General features: G+C 34.4%; 1 protein-coding gene across 1 annotated transcript in view; it reads left to right on the forward strand.

Annotated features, from left to right (window-relative positions):
• The window catches only part of LOC150101694 (HAUS augmin-like complex subunit 3), a 203207-nt gene that overhangs the window by 86448 nt on the left and 95369 nt on the right, over nt 1–21390 (forward strand). Inside the window, exon 7 of the mRNA XM_090400697.1 lies at nt 10957–11111. Coding sequence (XP_090256823.1) covers nt 10957–11111 — 155 coding nt within the window. The remainder of the gene's footprint in view (nt 1–10956; nt 11112–21390) is intronic.

Genomic DNA, 21390 nt, shown 5'->3' on the forward strand with positions numbered 1-21390 from the left:
ATACAGACTTAATCTAATACAAATTAAATGGCAGTACCACCAATTTTTATGACATATTGAAAGTTTATTTTTCACTTGGTTAGACTATAATAAATTTAGTTTAATCCTTTATCTAAGTGTGAGCAAACAAAGTTTGCACCTGAAAATATCTTCAGGACTGACGTAAGGTAGTACAACACCGGGCAACTCGTAGCAAAGGTGGACCAAGCTAACATCGCTCCTATCTCAGTATCTCCCATAATGCAAAACATATCTTCTTGCAGATATGTATAATGTTATGCATTAAGGGAAGGGCCACTACCCAGGCCGGTTTCAACCTTTATTGGGGTCTTGTCAGTGGGAGCCAGGCCCAGAAATGAAGATACCAAGGCAGAATCAATGGAGAGGTCGTTTTCTCTAAATCCAGAGTAATTTAATAATAAGCTGGCACACCTTTTGGAAACTACTATAGGTAAAGATGTTCTCTCCATTGCTTCTGCCTTGGTATCTTCACTTCTGGGCCTGGCTCCCACTGACGAGACCTCAATAAAGGTCGAAACCGGTCTGGGTAGTGGCCCTTCCCTTAATGCATAACATTATACATATCTGCAAGATGTGATTTGCAATATGGGAGATACTGAGATAGGAGTGATGTTGGCTTGGTCCACCTTTGCTACGAGTTGCCTGGTGTTGTACTACCTCAGTCCTGAAGATATTTTCAGGCACAAACTTTGTTTGCTCACACTTGGATAAAGGATTAAACTAAATTTATTTTATGACATAAGCATGTATTTTCAGAACACTATTAACCATGATCTTCTTTCACACACTACCTCATTCTTTTTCTGTTTCCTTTCTGCATATTTGAAATAAAGTCTAGTCTCTCTAGACTCTTTTCAGATTCTTCTTTTAATACTGCCCCAATTAGAGGTCTAACAAAATACCTTCTTTACATTTAGTTTCTGAAATTTTTGGAATTCTTGCTGTTTAGTATATACCAGTTCAGTGCCTTAAAAGTTTTTCATACAGCCTATTTTAATAATGTATTGGTGGCAGGAAACCTTTTTTTTTTTTTAATATCAATAAAAATTTTGTGTTTTATGTCTCCTCTTTCTGGTTTAAAATCTGTTTAGGAAAGGCTTATTTTCTTGACATAATGTTCCCTCATTTCCCTGATTTCCCTAATATAATAATATTATATATGCAAAATAGATTTTGCATTTATTATTATATATAATAATAAATGTAACATTAATCTTATTACTTCAGCTTAGACATGTTTTCTAATTGCAAGAGGTATAGATAGCTTCTTGTTAGTATCATGCTGTTTTTAAACTTGTTTGTAGGCATCCACAAAGTTGGAATTCTTTGTAAAAAAAATTAAGTTTTGAGTTAGATGTTTTTTCATAAACTGCATTCATTTCTCCAAAAAATTCATTTAATACAAATGTCATTTGTGTTATGGCAATAACTAATTCCATTCATGGTCTTGGAACATTATGATAGGATTTTGTTTCTATTTCTTAAAACAGATATTTTTGTTACAGAAACTAATTAGGAAAATCATTGAAAATGAGATTCAAGCAATTCAAGTTTTATGTGGATAAATACAGATCTCTAACAAACTATTTTAATTCATTTTGTTCACTCAGATTAGGTTAGTAACTTCATAATATGACTTCCTGGAAGTAGGTTTATTTTCCATCATGACCACAATATCTTGCAATGGTGGTTGGGCACTTATTAAAAGATCTAAATGTGAGTCATGGTCTTATGGATTCAGAGTTAAAGTTCAATGTCAAATGTTTGTTTTTTATTAAAAATCCAGATACAGAAGTAGTAATCTGTTACATGATCTGCTTCTGACTTTAAATGTGACAGTAATAATATAAAAACTAAAAGAGTAGATTTAGTGCCATCTGCATGCAAATGAGGTGGTCAGTTTAGCTGCAGCATTCAATGATGTAAAATGGGTTTAAATTTGCTTTGACTGTGTCTGTTCATTTTCAAATCTACAGCAAATAACAATAATAATAAATTTTAAAAAATTAAAAATAAATTTGTCAGATGATGGAATTTTTATGGATTACAGATTTGGATTCAATACCTTGAAAATGCATTAGTATTCTTTTACATAACTGCAGGGGCAAAAACAAAATTAAATCACTTGATTCCATTTTTTATGCCACTGTACTTTATGTAAAAACATCATCATCATCAAATTCCTGCCATGTACCCTCAAGGGGTGTACAGGATATGATAGTACTACATGAAAAAAATTACATTATTAATTTCCTATCTACAATTTTCTTCCAAATCAGTCTGTTACTTGTCAAGACTCCAACATTATCAGATCTTATATTTCTATCGTCTAAAGCACTTTGTACCGTATCAATCCACCTATATCTTGGTCTTCCTCTGGGTTGTTTTGCTGCCAACCTGGCAAAGAACACTTGTTTTGCTAATCTTTCTTCGCCCATTCTGTTTAAGTGACCACACCACCTGAGATTAGTTCTGCTAACACATTCCTGGATGCTGACAATGTTAAGTATTTTCCTAACATCCTCGTTTTTATTATGATATTGCCATTGATGCCATCTGTTCACGCCTCTGATCTTTCTCAGGACTCTCATATCTGTGGTCTCTAGTCTTTGATCAAGCGTTTTACTTCTGACCCAGCTCTCAGATCCATAAGTTAAAACTGGTTTGAACACTGTCTTGTATACAGCTAATTAGTGTTCTGACTAATTTCTCTCTTATTCCATATGAATTTATTCAATTGACTTCCCACCATACCAGCTTTGCTGATTCTGATTTGTCTCTTTCTATATTTAATTTACCATCTTCAGTAAAAATCGTGCCTTAGTAGCTGAAATGTTTTACTTGTTCCACAGGTTCACAATTCACAACTCAGCTGACATTTTCAATGATTCTGCCTATTCTGAACTATGCAGTGCAGCCACTGTAAGACTCTTATAACACCATACTTCAGCATTTCTGGTCGTATATCATCTACTCCTGCTGCCTTTCCACATTTCAAGCCTTTGATGGCTTTTTCTACTTCAAGTATGGATATGTATTCCTGACTGCAGGCCTGGTCAGTGTTCTTTACCACTGTGCTGTCATCACTGCTTGTTTCATTTAGCAGTTTTTCAAAGTAATTACTCCATACTTCAAGGATATCTTTTTCTCCCATTTTCATGTCATCTTTATCATCTCTAATTCCTTTCACAGCACTCTTTCCTCCATTCTTAAGCTTCTTCAACAACCTCCAGAATATTTTGCCACCTTCTTGATATTTATTTTCTATATTCTTACCAAAGTCCTCCCATGACTTTTGTTTAGCTAGTTTTACACAGTGTTTAGCATTCTGGCATTTGTCTCTATATTCTCTAAGAGCACAGGCTGACTTATTTGACAGGAACTTTTGGTATGCTTTCTTCTTTTCCTTCACTGTCTCTTTAACTGCCTGTGTCCACCAGGGAGTTCTGATTTTTTTATCCTTGCACACAACCTCACCACATGCCTCTCTGGCAGAATCAATCAATGTTTTCTTCAGAGTTTGCCACCGAATCTCCAAGGGTTGATTCCTGTTCTCAAACTCTTTCATTTTTTCTTCAATAATCTTTGTGTATTTTTGTCTACAGTTCACATCTGAGAGCTGCTCAACTTTTATTCGCTTTAAAACTTTCTTACATGTTATTCTTTTCAATATGAAATTCAATTTTATCCTGCTCAAGACTAAATAGTGATCACTTCCAATTTCAAATCCTCTGTACACTCTTGTGTCCTGCTCCAGGGAGAAAACATCACTATGAACAGTAACATAGTCTATAAGACATTTCTTATTCCTAGCCTCTTCTCTCCATGTGAATTTGTGCACATTTTTATGTTGGAACATGGTGTTAGTAATAACCAGTCCATGTCCTGAACAGAAATCCAACAGATATTTGCCATTATTATTAGCTTTGCTCTTTTCTCCAAATTTTCCCAAAATATTTTTGTATGTCTGACAATCATTTCCTACTCTGCTATTTAGATCCCCAACAAGGACCAACTTTTCATTTTTCATTGTGTCAGTTGCTTTTTCTAAAGCGTCAAAAAATTCCTCCACTTCTACCTTAGTAGAACCTTCTATGGGACCATAGGCACAAATAAGTCTCATTATCCAGTTCCCCATTCTCATATTTGCCCACATTACTCTACTTGAGACTGCCTTTTCTTCTTTTCCTTGATTGTCATTGCCTGAATATAACATTTTGTATTTATTGCTCAGAAAAATCTCACCAGTTTTGGTCTTTTTTGTTTCAGTTACCCCTATTATGTCAATCTGGTACTTATCTAATTCCTCAGCTAGCTCCATTTCTTTGCCATTCAGGCTTCGTACGTTGATAGTACCGATCTTTAACTCTGGTGATGTCGAGTTGGGGTTTATTTTCAGATTTGTTCCAGTAGCTGACTTTTCGCTGTTCGCCCTGGTTCCCTGGCGAAAACAACGGGGGCCTTGTTTAACCGGGCGACGCCCCAGCCGGCATGAAATTTTGTAATGTTGTACCATCATTCTATATTTTGGTTTAACCAATAAGAATACAATTTGGTCGGCTAAATCCCAAATTGCCAGCCCATCCTCGTCCGTTCAGTATCCAAGTAGATACACAACAGGGTGCACCATGAGAAGGTGAGGATTGGACATTAGGTCAGAAGCCCTGGTCGGTTCTCCGCATTCCTTTAAAGGCTATGTGGAGGTCTCCTCTCAGTTATACAGCTTTGACCCTTAAAACAACAAAATTATATTATACATAAAATATTACATAAAATATTAATTATTTCATTTTGTTATGCTTCAGTTTGTTTTGTAAGAGCATTAGCATATCAATATTTGTGAATCATAAGCTGCCACTAAACATGAGAGGGGCTGTCATTATTTGCAACTTCAATGTGTGTGTGTTGTTGATCTGAAAAGTTGTGTAAGCAAATTCTAATAATAGTCTTTCTCTCATGCGCATATCCTTCATAAAATCTTATCTTATGTACTGTAGGTTCAGGTAAGTAATCCAGTAATCCACCTTCAGTAGAAAAATACAAATGAGCTCCCTTGTATTTTTTTCATCTGAAGGCAAGTCGCCAATCTTGTGGGCTTTTTTAATTTATTTTTTTAATCCTGGAAACTTGGATTTTTCTTCCTGCAAAACATACTAACCAGTCAGAAAATACAAAACAGTTAACAGACATAATACACTGGTCTCAAAGCTTGAGCTTTAGTTACTTCAGCTATAATTCAAGCCATCCCAACTATGATTCAGAGAGTAGCCTCGTGGTTATGTGATCTGCCTCTGTTAGTAAATCAGCACTATATGTTATCAGAATATCAAATATCATGTGCATTAGTGTTACTAATGTTTGTGTATTAGTTACACTAATGCACAAAATCTTTTAAATTAAATAATATGAGCAAATGCTGATAAAATAATAACAATTTAGGGAATGTTAAGTCAGTTGGCGCTGGTCTTGCATTTTGGGTATTAGTCACAGTTATGCAGGTGTTCAAGATTGAGTCTTCAGCAAGCTAAATATCTTGACTTGAGGTACAAGACAGCAAAACTATTCCAACATTTACATTTTTATATTTATATGGCATTTTATATATATATATATATTTATTTATTTATATATTATTTTATATTTTATAGGGCATCAAGAGTCTTGAGCAATTATTAATTGATATGAGACCTATCACAGAGTCAGGGAAACTGAATTCTAATGGGAGGAATCATGAGAATCTGTGGGTGAAAGTGACAATATTAGGTAACTGTGTTAATGATGGGAGTGATTATTATTATGGAAATGATTAGAAATGATTTATCAAGCATGTGTAAAGATCTGCATAAGTAAGGAACTAGATAAGAACAGAGATCTGTAAGTTGTGGAACTGTGTAATGCATGCTAGACAAAAGTATACTTAAAAGCATCACGTAAGTAACTTATCATGTCTGTACACGAATGGATTATACAGAAACAAAGGAATAGAGTTTGTTGCCTTGGTTAATATATTGGGACCTCGTATTGTAGGCATTAATGAGACTTGGTTATCAGAAGCAAATATACTAACTGGTATCTAGTGCAAAGGATACAGTATTTTTAGGAAGGATAGACAGGATAGGAGAGGAGGTGTGCTGCTAATGATATCAGATGAGTTGAATCCAATTAGAGTTGAGACTGCAATATTAGTAACAGTTTTTCCAGTGAGTTTGAAGCCATCTGGTGTGACTCCATCTCACACCAGATGGCTTCAAACCTGAATTTATTGACTGTTGCAAGATAACTTCCTCAAGCAGCATATAATAGAAGGAACTTGGCTTTTCATTTTGAAGAGTGTCAGAACTGATTATAGTGTCAGGGTGGGGGGATTCAGATAAAGACATAACTATTCTGCCTCTGGTTGACAGTGATCATGCAGTACTCACTTGGGAAGTGGGTAAGTTTATGAATGTTCCACTGAACTACAAAGTTCTACTATGCTGAAAGTAAAAGAAAAAATAAATTTGAAAGAATAACTGTACTGAAAGCAGATGGTATCCATGTGACTGATGAAGCAGCAATTGTCTAACAAAGCAAATAAGGTTTTGTTTGACCACCTGAGGAGTATGCTGGATTCTGCACCATGGTATCATTTGTTGGATGGGAAGGATATTTGACAGTGCATGGGAAGTGTTTAAAGAAATACTTAAATCATGCAATATCAGAATGTGTCTCTAGGGTTTGAAAAATAGAGCAGGAGTGAAATAGATGTGTAATCTAATTAAGCAAGAGCTTTGTAAGAAAAAGATGATGTGGAAGGAATACTGTGTGCATAAGATGCTAGAAAAGTCACAAATGTTGTATGGAAAGTTAAGTCTGAGTATGTAAAGAAACTGGCTCTGCAAGTTAAAGACAACCTAAAGAATTCTGTTGTTATGCTGAAAGTAAAAGAAAAAATAAATTTGAAAGAATAACTGTACTAAATGCAGATGGTGTGTAGGTGACTGATGCAGAAACATTTGTCAACTAATGAGTTGTCATCTTGCTAAAAGCTATCAACCTGATAATGCAACATTGAACTCATCACTACCTCTTCACTATGTGAAGAAACTGATGTGTATGAGGAGAAAGCACTAAAGCTGTTGCACACACTGAATAAGAATTCTGCAATAGGAATGTGATGGGATATTAGCATACATACTAAATGAGTGTTCAGCTGAACTGACTGTTCCTTTTAAAAGACTATATAATTTGAGTCTGAGAACAGGGAAGATTCCACATGAGTGGAAAGAACATATGGTAATCTCATTGTACAAGGGTGGTGCAAAACCGATGTATCTAACTATCGACCAATCCGTATCTCAGGAGTAGTGGTGAAGGTTTTGGAAAAGTTGGTTAGGATTCTCTGTCAACCCATTTCTGATTCAGAAATGGGTTGACAGAGGATCTCTACTTTGCAATGAGAAAAATGAGTTTACTAAGGGAAGGTCATGTTTTAGCAACCTGCTCACATTCTATGATAATGTTACTACTGAGTTAGAGAAGAGGAATGGATATACCATGATACTTTTGAATTTTGCAGAAATTAGCTGGTAGACTCTTGGCATAAATTGGAGAATATGGGATTGGATTATAGACTGTTGGCATGGATAAGAGGATGGCTGACACTGACAGATATCAAAAAGTCATATATGGGGGGGTGAATTTGTGAATCTGCAAGATTCAAAGTAACTAGTGGTGTGCCTCAAGAATCGATCCATCCATTGGTATTCATTGTGTACAGTAATGACATTAGGAAGGATTTGACACAACTATTTTCTGATGATACAAAGATAGGTAGGGTGATCAGGAGTGTTGTTAATATGCAGTACTTTGCAGAATGATTTGAATATGCTGGAATTGTGGGCATGTGAAAATGGCTGTCAGTTCAATGTTAGTAAATGTAAGGTCATGCACTTTGGTGTGATTCGATATCCAAGGTCATGTTATATTGTTGGGATTATGCTGGGAGAAACTGATCAGGCTAAGGATCTTGGAGTTTCAGTAGACAGGAAGTTGAAGTTCAAGGGTCATATAGCAAAAATTTTAAATACAACTCATAGAATAATTGCAATGCTGAAACAAATCTTGACATGCAAAGATAAGGAAGTCATTTTGCCTCTCTACAAGGCCTTGATAAGACCTCACTTTGACTATCGTGTGCAGGTCTGGTCTCCTTGTTTCCATGGTGATTCTGATACAGTGGAAAGAGTGCAAAGGAGAGTGTTGAAAATTATATCAAAATTGCAAAATACTGATTATGAAGTTAGATTGAGAATTTGTAGGCTGCAGACACTAACATACAGGTGAAAAAGGGGCGATATGATTGAGACTTACAAACTTCTGAAAGGGTTATACAGCATTTCAGTAGATAGAATTTTTCATTTTATGGAGCATGGAAAAGGGCATCCTTGGAAGTTGAGAATGAATGTTGTCACAAAGGGTGTGAGGACTAAAATTTTTCTCTTATAGAGTGGTACATGATTGGAATGGATTGCCGTTGGATGTTGTGTGTGCAAGTAGCATGAATGAATTCAAGAACAGATATTACAGCTGTTGCAAGTGGTATGGCTTCCCTCTGAGTTCTTGACTCCCTGGAGATCGCTTTTAATAATAATAATATATTTTTATCTAAGATATTGGCATGTAAAATTTGATTAATTCAGATATGCTCACAAGATATCTTAATTTAGTTGTATATTATCAGTAAATTCTGCATGTAATTTCATGTCATTTGTTTGGCTCTGTTGATAAGATGTCTAAAAAAATTATTATATACTTGATAAGTTATTGTTAAATAAGTTAATACTGCCAAATATTTGGCAGTATTAACTTATCAACAGGAAAATTTGTTTTAAAATTTTGTTAATTTATTAGAACATATGGAAATTTGCTGATATATTCATTTCAGTAAATTATGGAGACTACAACCATGTTAGAAATAATTACTTTAATTTTCTTACTTTTCGACCTTCATATTAAGGATATCACCTGGAGTACACACATACACAAAGATAAGCTATATTTCATTTCAAACAGTATATCAAAGCAACGATGATTTGATCAGCTGTTATTCTACTGACCTGACCTCTAAGTGGGATGGAGTGGGGGAAGTACATCAAAGCTATATCCTATAACAAATATCCTATTTGTAGCATTGTGAGAGAACAAATTCATATTAATACTTCTAATAATTTAACATAAGTGTTTGTTATATTAAAGCTAAGATCATGGATCTTAGCTTTAATATAAGATCATGGATCATGGTCCTAATTATGATAAACTCTTATAACAGAAAGTTAAGTGGGTAGAATATGTGCCATCCATATACTTGGGATTTTTAGACCACGATTATTGTTAAGAGTACGGTGGTTGATAAGAATTTCACAGTTCTCTTTAACTTTGCTCTCATATCATGTTTTGCTGTGATGTAAAGAACAGGTGCCTTTCCAGTCAATTCTATGTAGAGTATAAACTATGATCAGAAAGGCCATATTTAACAGTTATTAAATTTAGTGTGCTGTTTATGTTTGGATAGGAATTGTGCATCCTGTTTCACCTGTATAGGGTAAATCACAGGTGCAATGAATACAGTATACTCCAGGGTGGGCCAGCGGAGGAAGCAGATCCTTGGATGAGTTGAATAAGTTCTTTAATTTTGCAGAAGGTTTAAAGATGGTATTAAGATTGTATTTCTGTAGTATTCTGTTTATTTTATCTGATATCATCTGATTTTATCTGATGTATGGAATGGCTACAGTTTTATTGTAATCTAGTTTATTTTTCTTTTTAAGTGGAGTCATGTGAAGAATTTTACATAATTTTACAAATAAACAGAATACTACAGAAATACAACCTTAATGCCACCTTTAATCCTCCTGCAAAATTAAAGAACTTATTTTTTTAAGTTCTTTAAAGACTCTTCCAAGGATTCGCTGGCCCACCCTAGTATACCATATTCATTGTACTGTAATTTGCTTTATTTAGGTGAAACAGGACACACACTTCCTAACTGAAAAAAAAAAAAAAAAGAAAGAACATAAACTGCACATTAAATTTATTAAGTATGTTAAATCTGGCCTTTCTAATCATGCTCTGTATACTCCACATAAAACTGACTGGAAAGGCACCTGTTCTTTACATAATGGTGATCTAAAAATCCCAAGAATATTAATGGAACATATTTTACATAACTTTTTTGTTATTATTATTATTCAGGCCTCCATTGAGTCAAGAGACTCATCATGGGAGGTCTTTCTTAGGAAACAAAAAGTCTATCGTACCACTCCTTGAACTCATTCTCTCACCACTCTCTCTCTCTCTCTCTCTCTCTCAGGCAATGCATTCCACAGTTCAACTACCCTCCATGCAAAGAAACCACTCCTCACCATCTTGTTCACAGCTTCCTTCCATAACTTCCAGGGATGGCTCCTTGTCATCACTCCTTCCCTCTGTTCCACCAAGCAAAAGAACTCCCCCAATGTTCACCCTGTAACTGCCTCTCAACAGTTTAAAAGTCTCAGTCATATCATCTCTTTTCTTTTTCTTCTATTCACCAAACTCTGCAGTCCACATTTCCTCAGCCTATCCTCATAACTGATATTGTACAGTCCTTAATTTAAATTATTGAAAATATTAAAAGTATTAATATGAATTTGTTCTCTGATGATGTTATAAATAGGATATAGCTTTGTTGTAGGTGGTTCAAATCTAGTCAGTGACTAGATTTGAACCACCAAATCTTTTCTTCGTGTGGTCAAGCACCGTAGAGTGCAAACGCCACTTCTACTGAGCTACACAGGCTCTTTGAAATATCTATTCAATAGTATATTTAAAGTAAGAGTGAGAGATCAACCAACTTAGTTAATATATATATAAAGTAATATGACTATATTATATGATCTTTATATTTTCCTTTAGTCATTATCTTCACTCCTTGAGAATGATATATTACTTGAAGATAGCAATGTAGAAAATAAAGCAAAGAACTTGCAAAGTGCATTTCAAAGCAATTTACAAGATTCTGGAGGCAAATATTCATGTGAAGTGAAAGAAATGAATAGGTTAAAGAATGTGTAAGTTTCCTTTGCATTGATTAAAGAGAAAAGAAAAAAAAATTCCTGCAGTGATTGTATTTGTGATTTTATTAAAGTTCCTTATTACAGTTTACTTTTACATTATTCAATATAGTCAGTTTATTGTTTCTTCATTGAATTCATAAATCCAATGAAAAAGATTACTTTTTTTTTATCATCATCAAATTTCTGACATGTATTCTCAAGAGGTGTACAGGATATTATGATAGTGTTATATTCTCTCAATTGTTATAAATCTGTCGTGACAGATTTTGTATACTTGGATTTGTAAACATTGGGTCATTCACTCTTATGTAATTACTCTCAGATAGATCCTTGAATGAGTCTTTGAAAATTTAATATGGGCTATTAAAATGACTCCTTGTTACTTTATTTTGACTAATTCTACTTTACACTTGACCCTTTTTTTCTTTGTCCTTTCTTAACTCTGTCCCTAGTTCCTGCTGTATACAAAGCAGGCCTTAAGATTACTATTGTGTCCAATTTACGATTTGCAGTTCGCCAAAATTCTCGTACTTCTCAACTAGACAAATTTGTTTGATTATTGACTGCGCCAGCCTAATTGAATTTATATAGTCTGAGAATTTTAGGAAGGGGAACATAGGCAAGATTTACAGCTAAATTACATCTACTCATGCAGCATGTCATGGTGAATCTCAATCAATTTGCACACAGGATTGCAGTTATTTCAAGACAGTGCATTGGCAAAAGATCAGGCAACGTCTTTAATCAAATAAAACAAGTTTATTTCTAACTAGTAAGATGTTGCAAGTAATACATTCATGAGGAGGAACCTACTTCTCTTGACCAAACTACCAAATCAGCCTAACATACAATTAATGGTCAACACATAGCTTTCACGTAACCTTAGGATGTTGTTCAACAAATTTACAAGATAGGAGCAATTGTCCCCTTCTTTCTAATCTAATTTAGCTCTTTCCATTTTTTGTACATAATCATAACACTTGTGTATCTACATTTCTAAACTCAAATTCACACTAGCTCCTTTCTGTAAGCACAAATATCGCTCATACTAATTATAATCTTATACATCTAAGAAAAGAAAACATTAACAAAGAGTGTCTACTGTTAGTACATTTCACAGTCCAGTCACATGAATAATATTTCAGTCTGGATTTCTTGCTTCTATTCCCTTACTTCTGAGTACAATAGTCACTTGGGTGCTCCATAGACGATTACGATGCTCTAAGCTAGGGTTGTGGACGATATCCTTTCTTTGAACTTCATACAATGGCTGTCTCTGCCCTCACTGGTCGGTCACTTGGTCCTTACTGAGGAGAACTCGCATCCATGCAGAGGGCCATGTCCTGGAAATAGTATGATGTCGGGGAGATATCCCTTTGACACAACCGCTACGATCTTCTATCAGCTTGCTAGGAATTAACTGTTGATCTCTCTCTCTCTCTCTGTCACATTCTCATGTAGTCCCCTTCTCGTTCTTCCATGCATCGAAGTAGGAACCCACAGGTAATGCCTCGTCTCCTCACCATCAGAATTGGATCCTGTGAGCATGGTAAAGGACAAATGAAAAAAGAACTGAGAGAGAGAGAGAGAACCCTGACCCTCTCATTCCCTTAAATATCTTTATAATTCCTTGTTTCAATACTGAAGTTTCTGTGATTGCCCCCTTTGTATGATGATGTTTAAAACTGCTTTCCTTCATAATGTGATCCATATAAATAATGAATAACAGAGGGGATAATGTACATCATTGTCTGACACTATATTTAATATCAAACCATCTTCCTGTACTTCTTTCAATTCTGTCTGCTGACTTACAACTCATGAAGACTAAGTACTGCTTAATATTATACCCCATTGGCACCAATATTACTGTAGTGTTTTGAATACACCTTGTCATATGCCTTTTGCAGGCCTACAAAACTTAAATACAGATCTTTCTTGTATTCTCATGATTTCTCAACTATTTGGTGTAAAGTGAAAATTTGATCCTGACTGCCTCTATTTGGCCTGAATCTAGCTTATTTTTCACTAATTTTCCCTTCCACAATCCTTCTCAACCCTTTCTCAAGTATACCTGCATAAATCTTACTAGGAACACTCAGTAGAGAAATACCTCTGTAATTCTCACATTCAGTTTTATTTCCCTTTTTATTTATGGATACTATGAGAGCTCTACTACAATCACCTAGAATTCATCCCTCTATTCAGGCCTTCTGAACTATGCAGTACAGCCATTGCAAGACTTTTATAACCTCTATACTTGAGCATTTCTGGTTGAATATCATCTACTCTCACTGCTTTTCCATATTTCATGCTTTTGATGGCTTTTTCTACTTCAGCATGGATATGTATTCCTGATTGCATGCCTGTTGAGTGTTTTTTTCTGCTGTGTTGTCACTGCTTGTTTCATCAGCAATTTTTCAAAATAATTACTCTATACATCAAAGATATCTTTTTCTCCAGTTTTCATGTCACCTTTATCATCTCTAATTCTATTACAGCACTCTTTCCTCCATTTGTAAGCTTTTTCAACAGCCTCCAGAATGTTTTACCACCTTACCAAATCTTCCCTTCATATGGCTTTTATTTAGCTAGTTTTACACGGTGTTTAACTATTTTACATTTGTCTCTGTATTCTCTAAGAGCACAAGCTGGCTTATTTGCCAGGAACTTTTTGATATGCTCTCTTCTTTTCCTTCACTACCTGTTTAATTTCCTATGTCACCATGAAGTTCTGATTTTTCCATCCTTGCAGACAACCTCACTACAATGCCTCTCTGGTCGAATCAATCAATGTTTTCTTCATGACCTGCCACTGAATCTCCAATATTCAGTTCCTGTTCTCAAATTCTTTCGTTTTTTCTTGATTAATGTTTGTGTATTTTAATCCACAGTTCACATCTGAGAGCTGCTCAACTTTTATTTGCTTTAAAATTTTCTTACATGTTTTTATTTAAAATACGAAATTCGATTTTATCCTGCTCAAGACTAAATAGTGATCCCTTTCAACTTCAAATCATTTGTACACTCTAGTGTCTTGCACCAGTGAGAAAATATCAGACTATCAACAATAACATAGTCAATGAGACTTTTCTTATTCCTTGCCATTTCTCTCCATGTGAATTTGTGCACATTTTTACGTTGAAACATTATGTTAGTACATATCAGTCCATATCCTGAGCAGAAATCCAGCAGGTATTTGCCATTATTGTGAGATTTGCTCTTTTCTCCAAATTTTCCCAAAATATTTCTGTATATCGAACAGCCATTTCCTACTCTGCTATTTAGATCTTTAATAAGGACCAAATCATTTGGTCTTTAATAAGGACCTCATTTGCTTTCTCCAAAAGTCTCAAAAAATTCCTCCACTTCTACCTTAGTAGATTATTCAGAGGGGGCCATAGGTACAAATAAGTCTCATTGACCAGTTCCCCATTCTGTGTGATTCAAGAAAATTAGCCTCATATTTAGTGTTGAATACCATAACTACTCCTGCTTTTCCCTGATTGTTATTGCCTGAATATAACATTTTGTATTTATTGCTTAGAAAGATTTCATCAATTTTTCTCTTTTTTTGTTTCAGTCACCTCTATTATGTCGATCTAATACTTATCTAATTCTTCTGCTAGTTTTGCCATTCCTCTTATGTTGATAGTACCAATCTTGAACTCTGGTGATGTTGAGTTTTGATGCATTTCAGGATTTGTTCCACTAGCTGACTTTTCGTTATTCGCCCTGACAAAAACAATGGGGGCTTTGTTTAACTGGGTGATGCCCCAGCCGACATGAAAATTTGTCATGTTTTACCATTTTACATTGTGGTTTAAGCCAGCGCTTTCCGAACTGTGGGCTGCGGCCCCATTCAGGGCCATGAAATAATGAAAACAAATTTAAAATGTTTTAAGACTAAGTGTGCCATGTCAAATGTGTATGTAAGATGCTAAAAATACTCAGGTAATGTAATATTTGCATTTGATTTTTGCAATATTAGCTGTGCATGTTTTGTATTGAATATAAATACAATAAATATTATAATAATATATGTCTGTAATACGATTTGTTTTTTGATGGGGGGCTGTGAAATATTTTAATTTTTTCAAGGGGGTCTTCACATCCATAAGTTTGGGAAGCACTGGTTTAAACCAATAAGAATACAATTTGGTTGGCTAAATCCCAAATTGCCATCCCATTCTCGTTCTTACTTTTTTTTTTGTACTTTTTTTATTTAATTAAAAACATTATTTTTATTGTTTTGATAAAACATCTGTATAATTAATTTATTGATAAAATTCTTTTTTTTTTTTAAATAATACTCTTGAATATATTATAAATTTAGTTTTTCCTCTTTGAATGATGTGCTCCATACATCAGAAGAGATTTTGTGTACAATTACTGTTTGTTGAGTAAAAATAAATTTAAATTTTTTGATTTTTTTGACCTTAGTAATTAATCCTTAGTAAATAAGTAAAGAATAGTAATTAATCTAGCGTTGTACTATAGTAAGCCACAGTAACTAGCATAACCTTCTGTTATGAAAATCAATAAATAAATTAAAGGTCAGGAGATTAAAAATGGTAGTTGTGAAATGAATGATTGAAGAGGTGAAGTATGCAATCTGGTGGGGGAAAAAGATAATTGTGCAGCAGCACAAGATGAGTGGGAATAATCAGTTACAAGAGAGGTTCAAAGAGGAAGCAAAGAACATGACTTGCTTGTTAAGGGTAGCAAAAAATGCTGTAGAAGAAGCAAATGAGGCCAAAAGAAATGCTAAGAAGTATTTTGATATGTGGTCAGAAGAATAATTATGGAAAGATGATGTTATCAGTAATAATGATAGAAAGATAACCACTAAGGAGGATATAATGAAAATGTCAAACGAGTAATTCATTAAGGTTTTCCATCCTTGTAAATGTATCATAATGCAGAATTTGACAGTGGTGGAAAGGAAGGGTGGGGGGGGGGGGAAGAGCCACTGATAGTGAGTAAGCAGTGTTCCAGGGAGTTGACAGCAGCTTTAATTACCTCTTTAACATGGGTCTTAGATTGGCCAAAGTTCGAAAGCAGTGAAAAGATGGCAAAATTGTTCTGCTTCATAAAGAAGACAGTAAGACTAAGGCTTTGAATTATAAGCCAATCTGCTTGTCTGGAGTTGTGGTCAAAGTATAGGATTCAGAACTGAGTTGACAGCTGCAGAATTCTCTTGGTGGTCTTGCTTTATTTTTAGTTTCACACTTTAGTAATCTGCTTACTTATTATCTAGAATCTCGAAGCTGTGCCATGGCATAAAACCCCACAAGGAAAAGGATGTTAATAGTGCATGGGAGATAGTTAAGGGACATCTAGATGAAGCCATATTAATTGCATATCTAAGGTAAGGAGGGTTAATCAGGAATACTGACCCAGCCCTAGGTCTGATTCATCAGCCTATGCCAGTTCCGGAGACCGGATAAAATTTGGGGGGACTAGATGGTACTGTGAACTCCCGTATAAAGGAGGAATGCTGCATCATCACACAGAATTTATTTATTTAACAGATTAACTTTAGGAAATTATAGGTAAAAAGATGGTAATTAATTAATTAATTTTATTCATTGCCCTTTCCTGATATTTGCCTAGATACTACGATAGTACTAAACAGTTTGTGTTTGGTACTATCTAAAAGTTTGTGTTATTACTAAGTTTGTTTGTGTTATTATACTAAGTTTGTGTTATTACTAGCTTGCTACTAGTTTTTTACTATATTACTGTTATTTGTTGTCTCCAATACTGTGAGATATTACAGTTTTGTCTTCCAGAATGTCACTAATTATGAAACACTTGTTTTCCTAACCTTTTTACTCTCATTTGTTGAAGCAACCAAACCACCTTAAAGTAACTCTGTTCATGCATTCTTGATTGTTAACAATGTCAAGTTACTTTCCACTGTCTTCATTTTTAATATGGATCTGCCATTGATACCATCTGTTTATTCTAATTTTCAACATAATTCTCATATCTCTGTTTTCTAGTCTTCTAGGTTTCTAACCCAAATTTCAAATCAAAAGTTGAAATTGGTATGAACACTACATTGTATAACTACTATTGTGGCATTTGTCTGATTTCTTATTTCACACAAATTTTGATTATGGGATTTATTTATATGAAATCTCAATGATTTCGTATAAATTTCTTCACTTGGCTCTTCATCATACCATCTTTGTGTATTCTATTATCATTGTTATAAGAGAGCTAAGCTATATGTGAAAGTAGCTAAACAAAAGACATAGGAAGACTTTGATAAAAACATAGAAAATAAATATCAGGAAGGTGGCAAAATATTCTGGAGGCTGTTGAAAAAGCTCAGAAATTGAGTAAAGAGTGTTTTAAAAGGAATTAGAGAATGAAATCTCAATTATAGATAAAAATGAAATTATGTGAAAAAGATAACCTTGATGTATGGAGTAATTACTGCGAAATATTACTAAATGAAATAAGCAGTGACAGCACAGTGGCAAAAAACACTCAACAGGCATGCAATCAGGAATACATATTCATGCTTGAAGTAGAAAACGCTGAAACGTGGAAATGCTCTTTTATGGAGGCATAAAAGTCATGCAGTGGCTGTGCTGCATAGTTCAGAAGGCCTGGAGAGGAACAAATTCCAGATGATTGGAGTAGAGCAATCACAGTACCCATACATAAAAAGGGAAATAAAACAATGTGAATTACACAGGTATTTCTCTACTGAGTGTTCCTGGTAAGATTTATGTAAGTATACTTGAGAAATGGTTGAGAAGGATTGTGAAAGAGAAGCTTGGTGAAGAAGAATAAGCTGGATTCAGGTCAAATAGAGGCTGTCAGGATCAGATTTTCACTTTATGGCAAATATTTGAAAAATCATTGGACTATAACAAAGATCTGTATTTCAGTTTTGTAGACCTGCAAAAGGCATATGACAAGGAGCCAAGAGAAAAGCTCTTCAAAACGCTACAGTTATTTGGTGTCAATGGAGCATTATATCAAGCAATCCTTAGTCTTTATTTGAGTTGTAAGTCAGTAGTTAGAATTGAAGGAAGTTCAGGAAGATAGTTTGATGTTAAATCTGGTGTCAGACATGATGTACATTATCCCCTCTGTTATTCATTATCTATGAATAACATATGATATAGAGAAAGTAGTATATGAAGGAAAGCAGTATTAAACCTGATATCAAAATTGGAGATGTTAATCTCAGCTCTTTACTTTATGCAGATGATGTTATACTTTTAAATAGATCCAGTACAAGTCTGCAAGATTCCCTGACTAAATTGAATAATTGTTGTAATAAATTTATGAAAATTAGCAATAACAAGACAAAGATAATGAAAATAGGCAGATCATGAATAAAGAACCTATAGAAAAAAAAAAAAAACATTTCAGCTACTTTTAGGCACAATTTTTAGTGAAGATGATAAATTAAATATGAAAATAGACAACAGAATTAACAAAGCTGGTATGGTAGGAAGTCAACTGAATAAATTTATATGGAATAAGAGAGAAATTGGTCAAAACACTAAATTAGCTGTATACAAAACAGTGTTCAAACGAATTTTAACTTATGGATCTGAGAGCTGGGTTAGAAATAAAACACTTCACCGATTAGGGGAGTGAACAGATGGCATCAGTGGCAATATCATATTAAAAACAAGGATATTAGGAAAAAACTTGACATTGTTAGCAGTGCTAATTTCAGGTGGATGCTCACTTAAACAGAATGAGAGAGGAAAGATTAGCAAAAGAAGTGCTCTCTGCAAGTCTTTAGGAAAAATACCCAGAGGAAGACCAAGAAATAGGTGGATTGATGCAGTGAAAAGTGCCTTAGAAGACAGAAAAATGAGATCTGATAATGTTGGAATCTTGACAGATAACAAATTCATAGGAAGTTAGTAATGATGTAAGTTTTTCATGTAGTACTATCATAATATCCTGTACTCCCCTTGAGGGTATATGTCAGGAATTTGATGATGATAATTATTTGGTATATACTTTCAAGAGGATAAGATATTTTTAAAGTCTAGCAACATTAAGATTTCTCCACTAGTTTTCACTCACCATTTTTTATTCAAGATATTTTATTTTACAGGCCTGAATTAATCATTTCTATTTTGGCATTCCTCTGGATCTTGTTCTTGTCATTTTTTTCTTCAAGTATCAATACTTAATTTACTAATATTCTACATACCATTCCACACTTCAAGAATCACGTCATCTATGGATTACTTTAATTTTCTGCAGAACTCTCATATCTGTGCTTTACACTATTTGATTAACTGTTTTATTTCTAACCTAGATTTATGATCCATAGGTCAAAATTGTTTTGAACACCATTTTCTATACTGTTAGCTTGGTCTTAATTAGTATTTCTCCATACCATCCCTACTATCTATTGTGCTAAGTAAATATTGTCAATATGGTGCCAGTATGTAGTAGAAAACAATGGCTGCCAAGATATCTTTGTTAGGTGAGTTAAATATGCAAGATTTTGTTCAGGGTATTGTGTGTGTAAGATGTATTTGGTATGAACATTTAAAGATTTGCGGAAGGAAAGTAAGATTGGTGAGTGAATATTTAGTGTTTACAGAATAAGTGCCGATTAGGTGGATTGAGTAAAATACATAATAGTAATGTAGACAATATTGACAGGTCTGGGGGATTAGAAGCTCAGGAGAAGAAGAGAACCTCAAAAAGGGAATAGAACACTTACATTTAGTATTTCACAGGAAAAAACATGAAATTGAAAGATTGTAAAAACATCAAGAGAATAGTGGAGCTGGAACAGAGAAAAAGGAAGATGTATGAGTTAAGAAAAAAGATCATATGAATAAACAAGTCAGACAGTAAAGAAAAAATTATTTTAAATAAAAAAAAAGTACTAAAAAGTTGAAGAATTGATTGTTTCAGCTGGTACTGATGATTTCAAAGATGAAAATTATTGTGTGAGAAAAGATATTAAAGAGTTATTGGAAGAAATAAAAAAAAAATAGCAATCAGGTGAAGATTGTAAGTTTGCTTCCAGGCTATGATAGATGCAAACTGAGGAGAACTGCAGTGATTACAAATGAATCGATGCACAAGTTTTGTAGAAGGAATGGTGTAGAGTTTATGGATTGAATTTGATGGACAGAAGATGTTCCCGTGGATAGTCCTTCTGCCTTTCAAATTCAATCCATATGTCTATAACATCTGCACCATTTCTTCTGCACATTCTGTGCATTGAATCATTTGTAATCACTACCGTTCTCTTTAATTTGCCTCTGTCATAGCCTGCACAACTATCCACAAGAAGATGTGGATGCCATGTTTTGGCAATGAAGCTCAGTGGATGCAGGCTGTACAACATTAGTACCACTGGATAACAAACTAGAATGGGATGGTTAGTATAAAACATCAGAATAGCTGTGGGCCTAAGGGGCATTTCAACTTTATGTACACTAATGCCAGGAGCATTCAGAACAAAAGGAAGGCCAAAGGTTATTGACATTAGTGATGCATGGCTAACAGAAGATGATATAGTTAGTGGGATAGAATATAAAGGGTATAGTGTGTTCATGGAGGATATAGAAAAATGTTATTGATGGGATGGAGTGTTAGTGATGCTAGCCAATGAACTGTAACCAAAGAGTTATTGGAAGAAATAAAAAAAAAATAGCAATCAGGTGAAGATTGTAAGTTTGCTTCCAGGCTATGATAGATGCAAACTGAGGAGAACTGCAGTGATTACAAATGAATCGATGCACAAGTTTTGTAGAAGGAATGGTGTAGAGTTTATGGATTGAATTTGATGGACAGAAGATGTTCCCGTGGATAGTCCTTCTGCCTTTCAAATTCAATCCATATGTCTATAACATCTGCACCATTTCTTCTGCACATTCTGTGCATTGAATCATTTGTAATCACTACCGTTCTCTTTAATTTGCCTCTGTCATAGCCTGCACAACTATCCACAAGAAGATGTGGATGCCATGTTTTGGCAATGAAGCTCAGTGGATGCAGGCTGTACAACATTAGTACCACTGGATAACAAACTAGAATGGGATGGTTAGTATAAAACATCAGAATAGCTGTGGGCCTAAGGGGCATTTCAACTTTATGTACACTAATGCCAGGAGCATTCAGAACAAAAGGAAGGCCAAAGGTTATTGACATTAGTGATGCATGGCTAACAGAAGATGATATAGTTAGTGGGATAGAATATAAAGGGTATAGTGTGTTCATGGAGGATATAGAAAAATGTTATTGATGGGATGGAGTGTTA

Source organism: Typopeltis vanoorti, chromosome 11 (assembly GCF_054136105.1).
Source record: "Typopeltis vanoorti isolate ZY-2024b chromosome 11, IOZ_Tvanoo_1.0, whole genome shotgun sequence".
Lineage (NCBI taxonomy): Eukaryota > Metazoa > Arthropoda > Arachnida > Uropygi > Thelyphonidae > Typopeltis > Typopeltis vanoorti.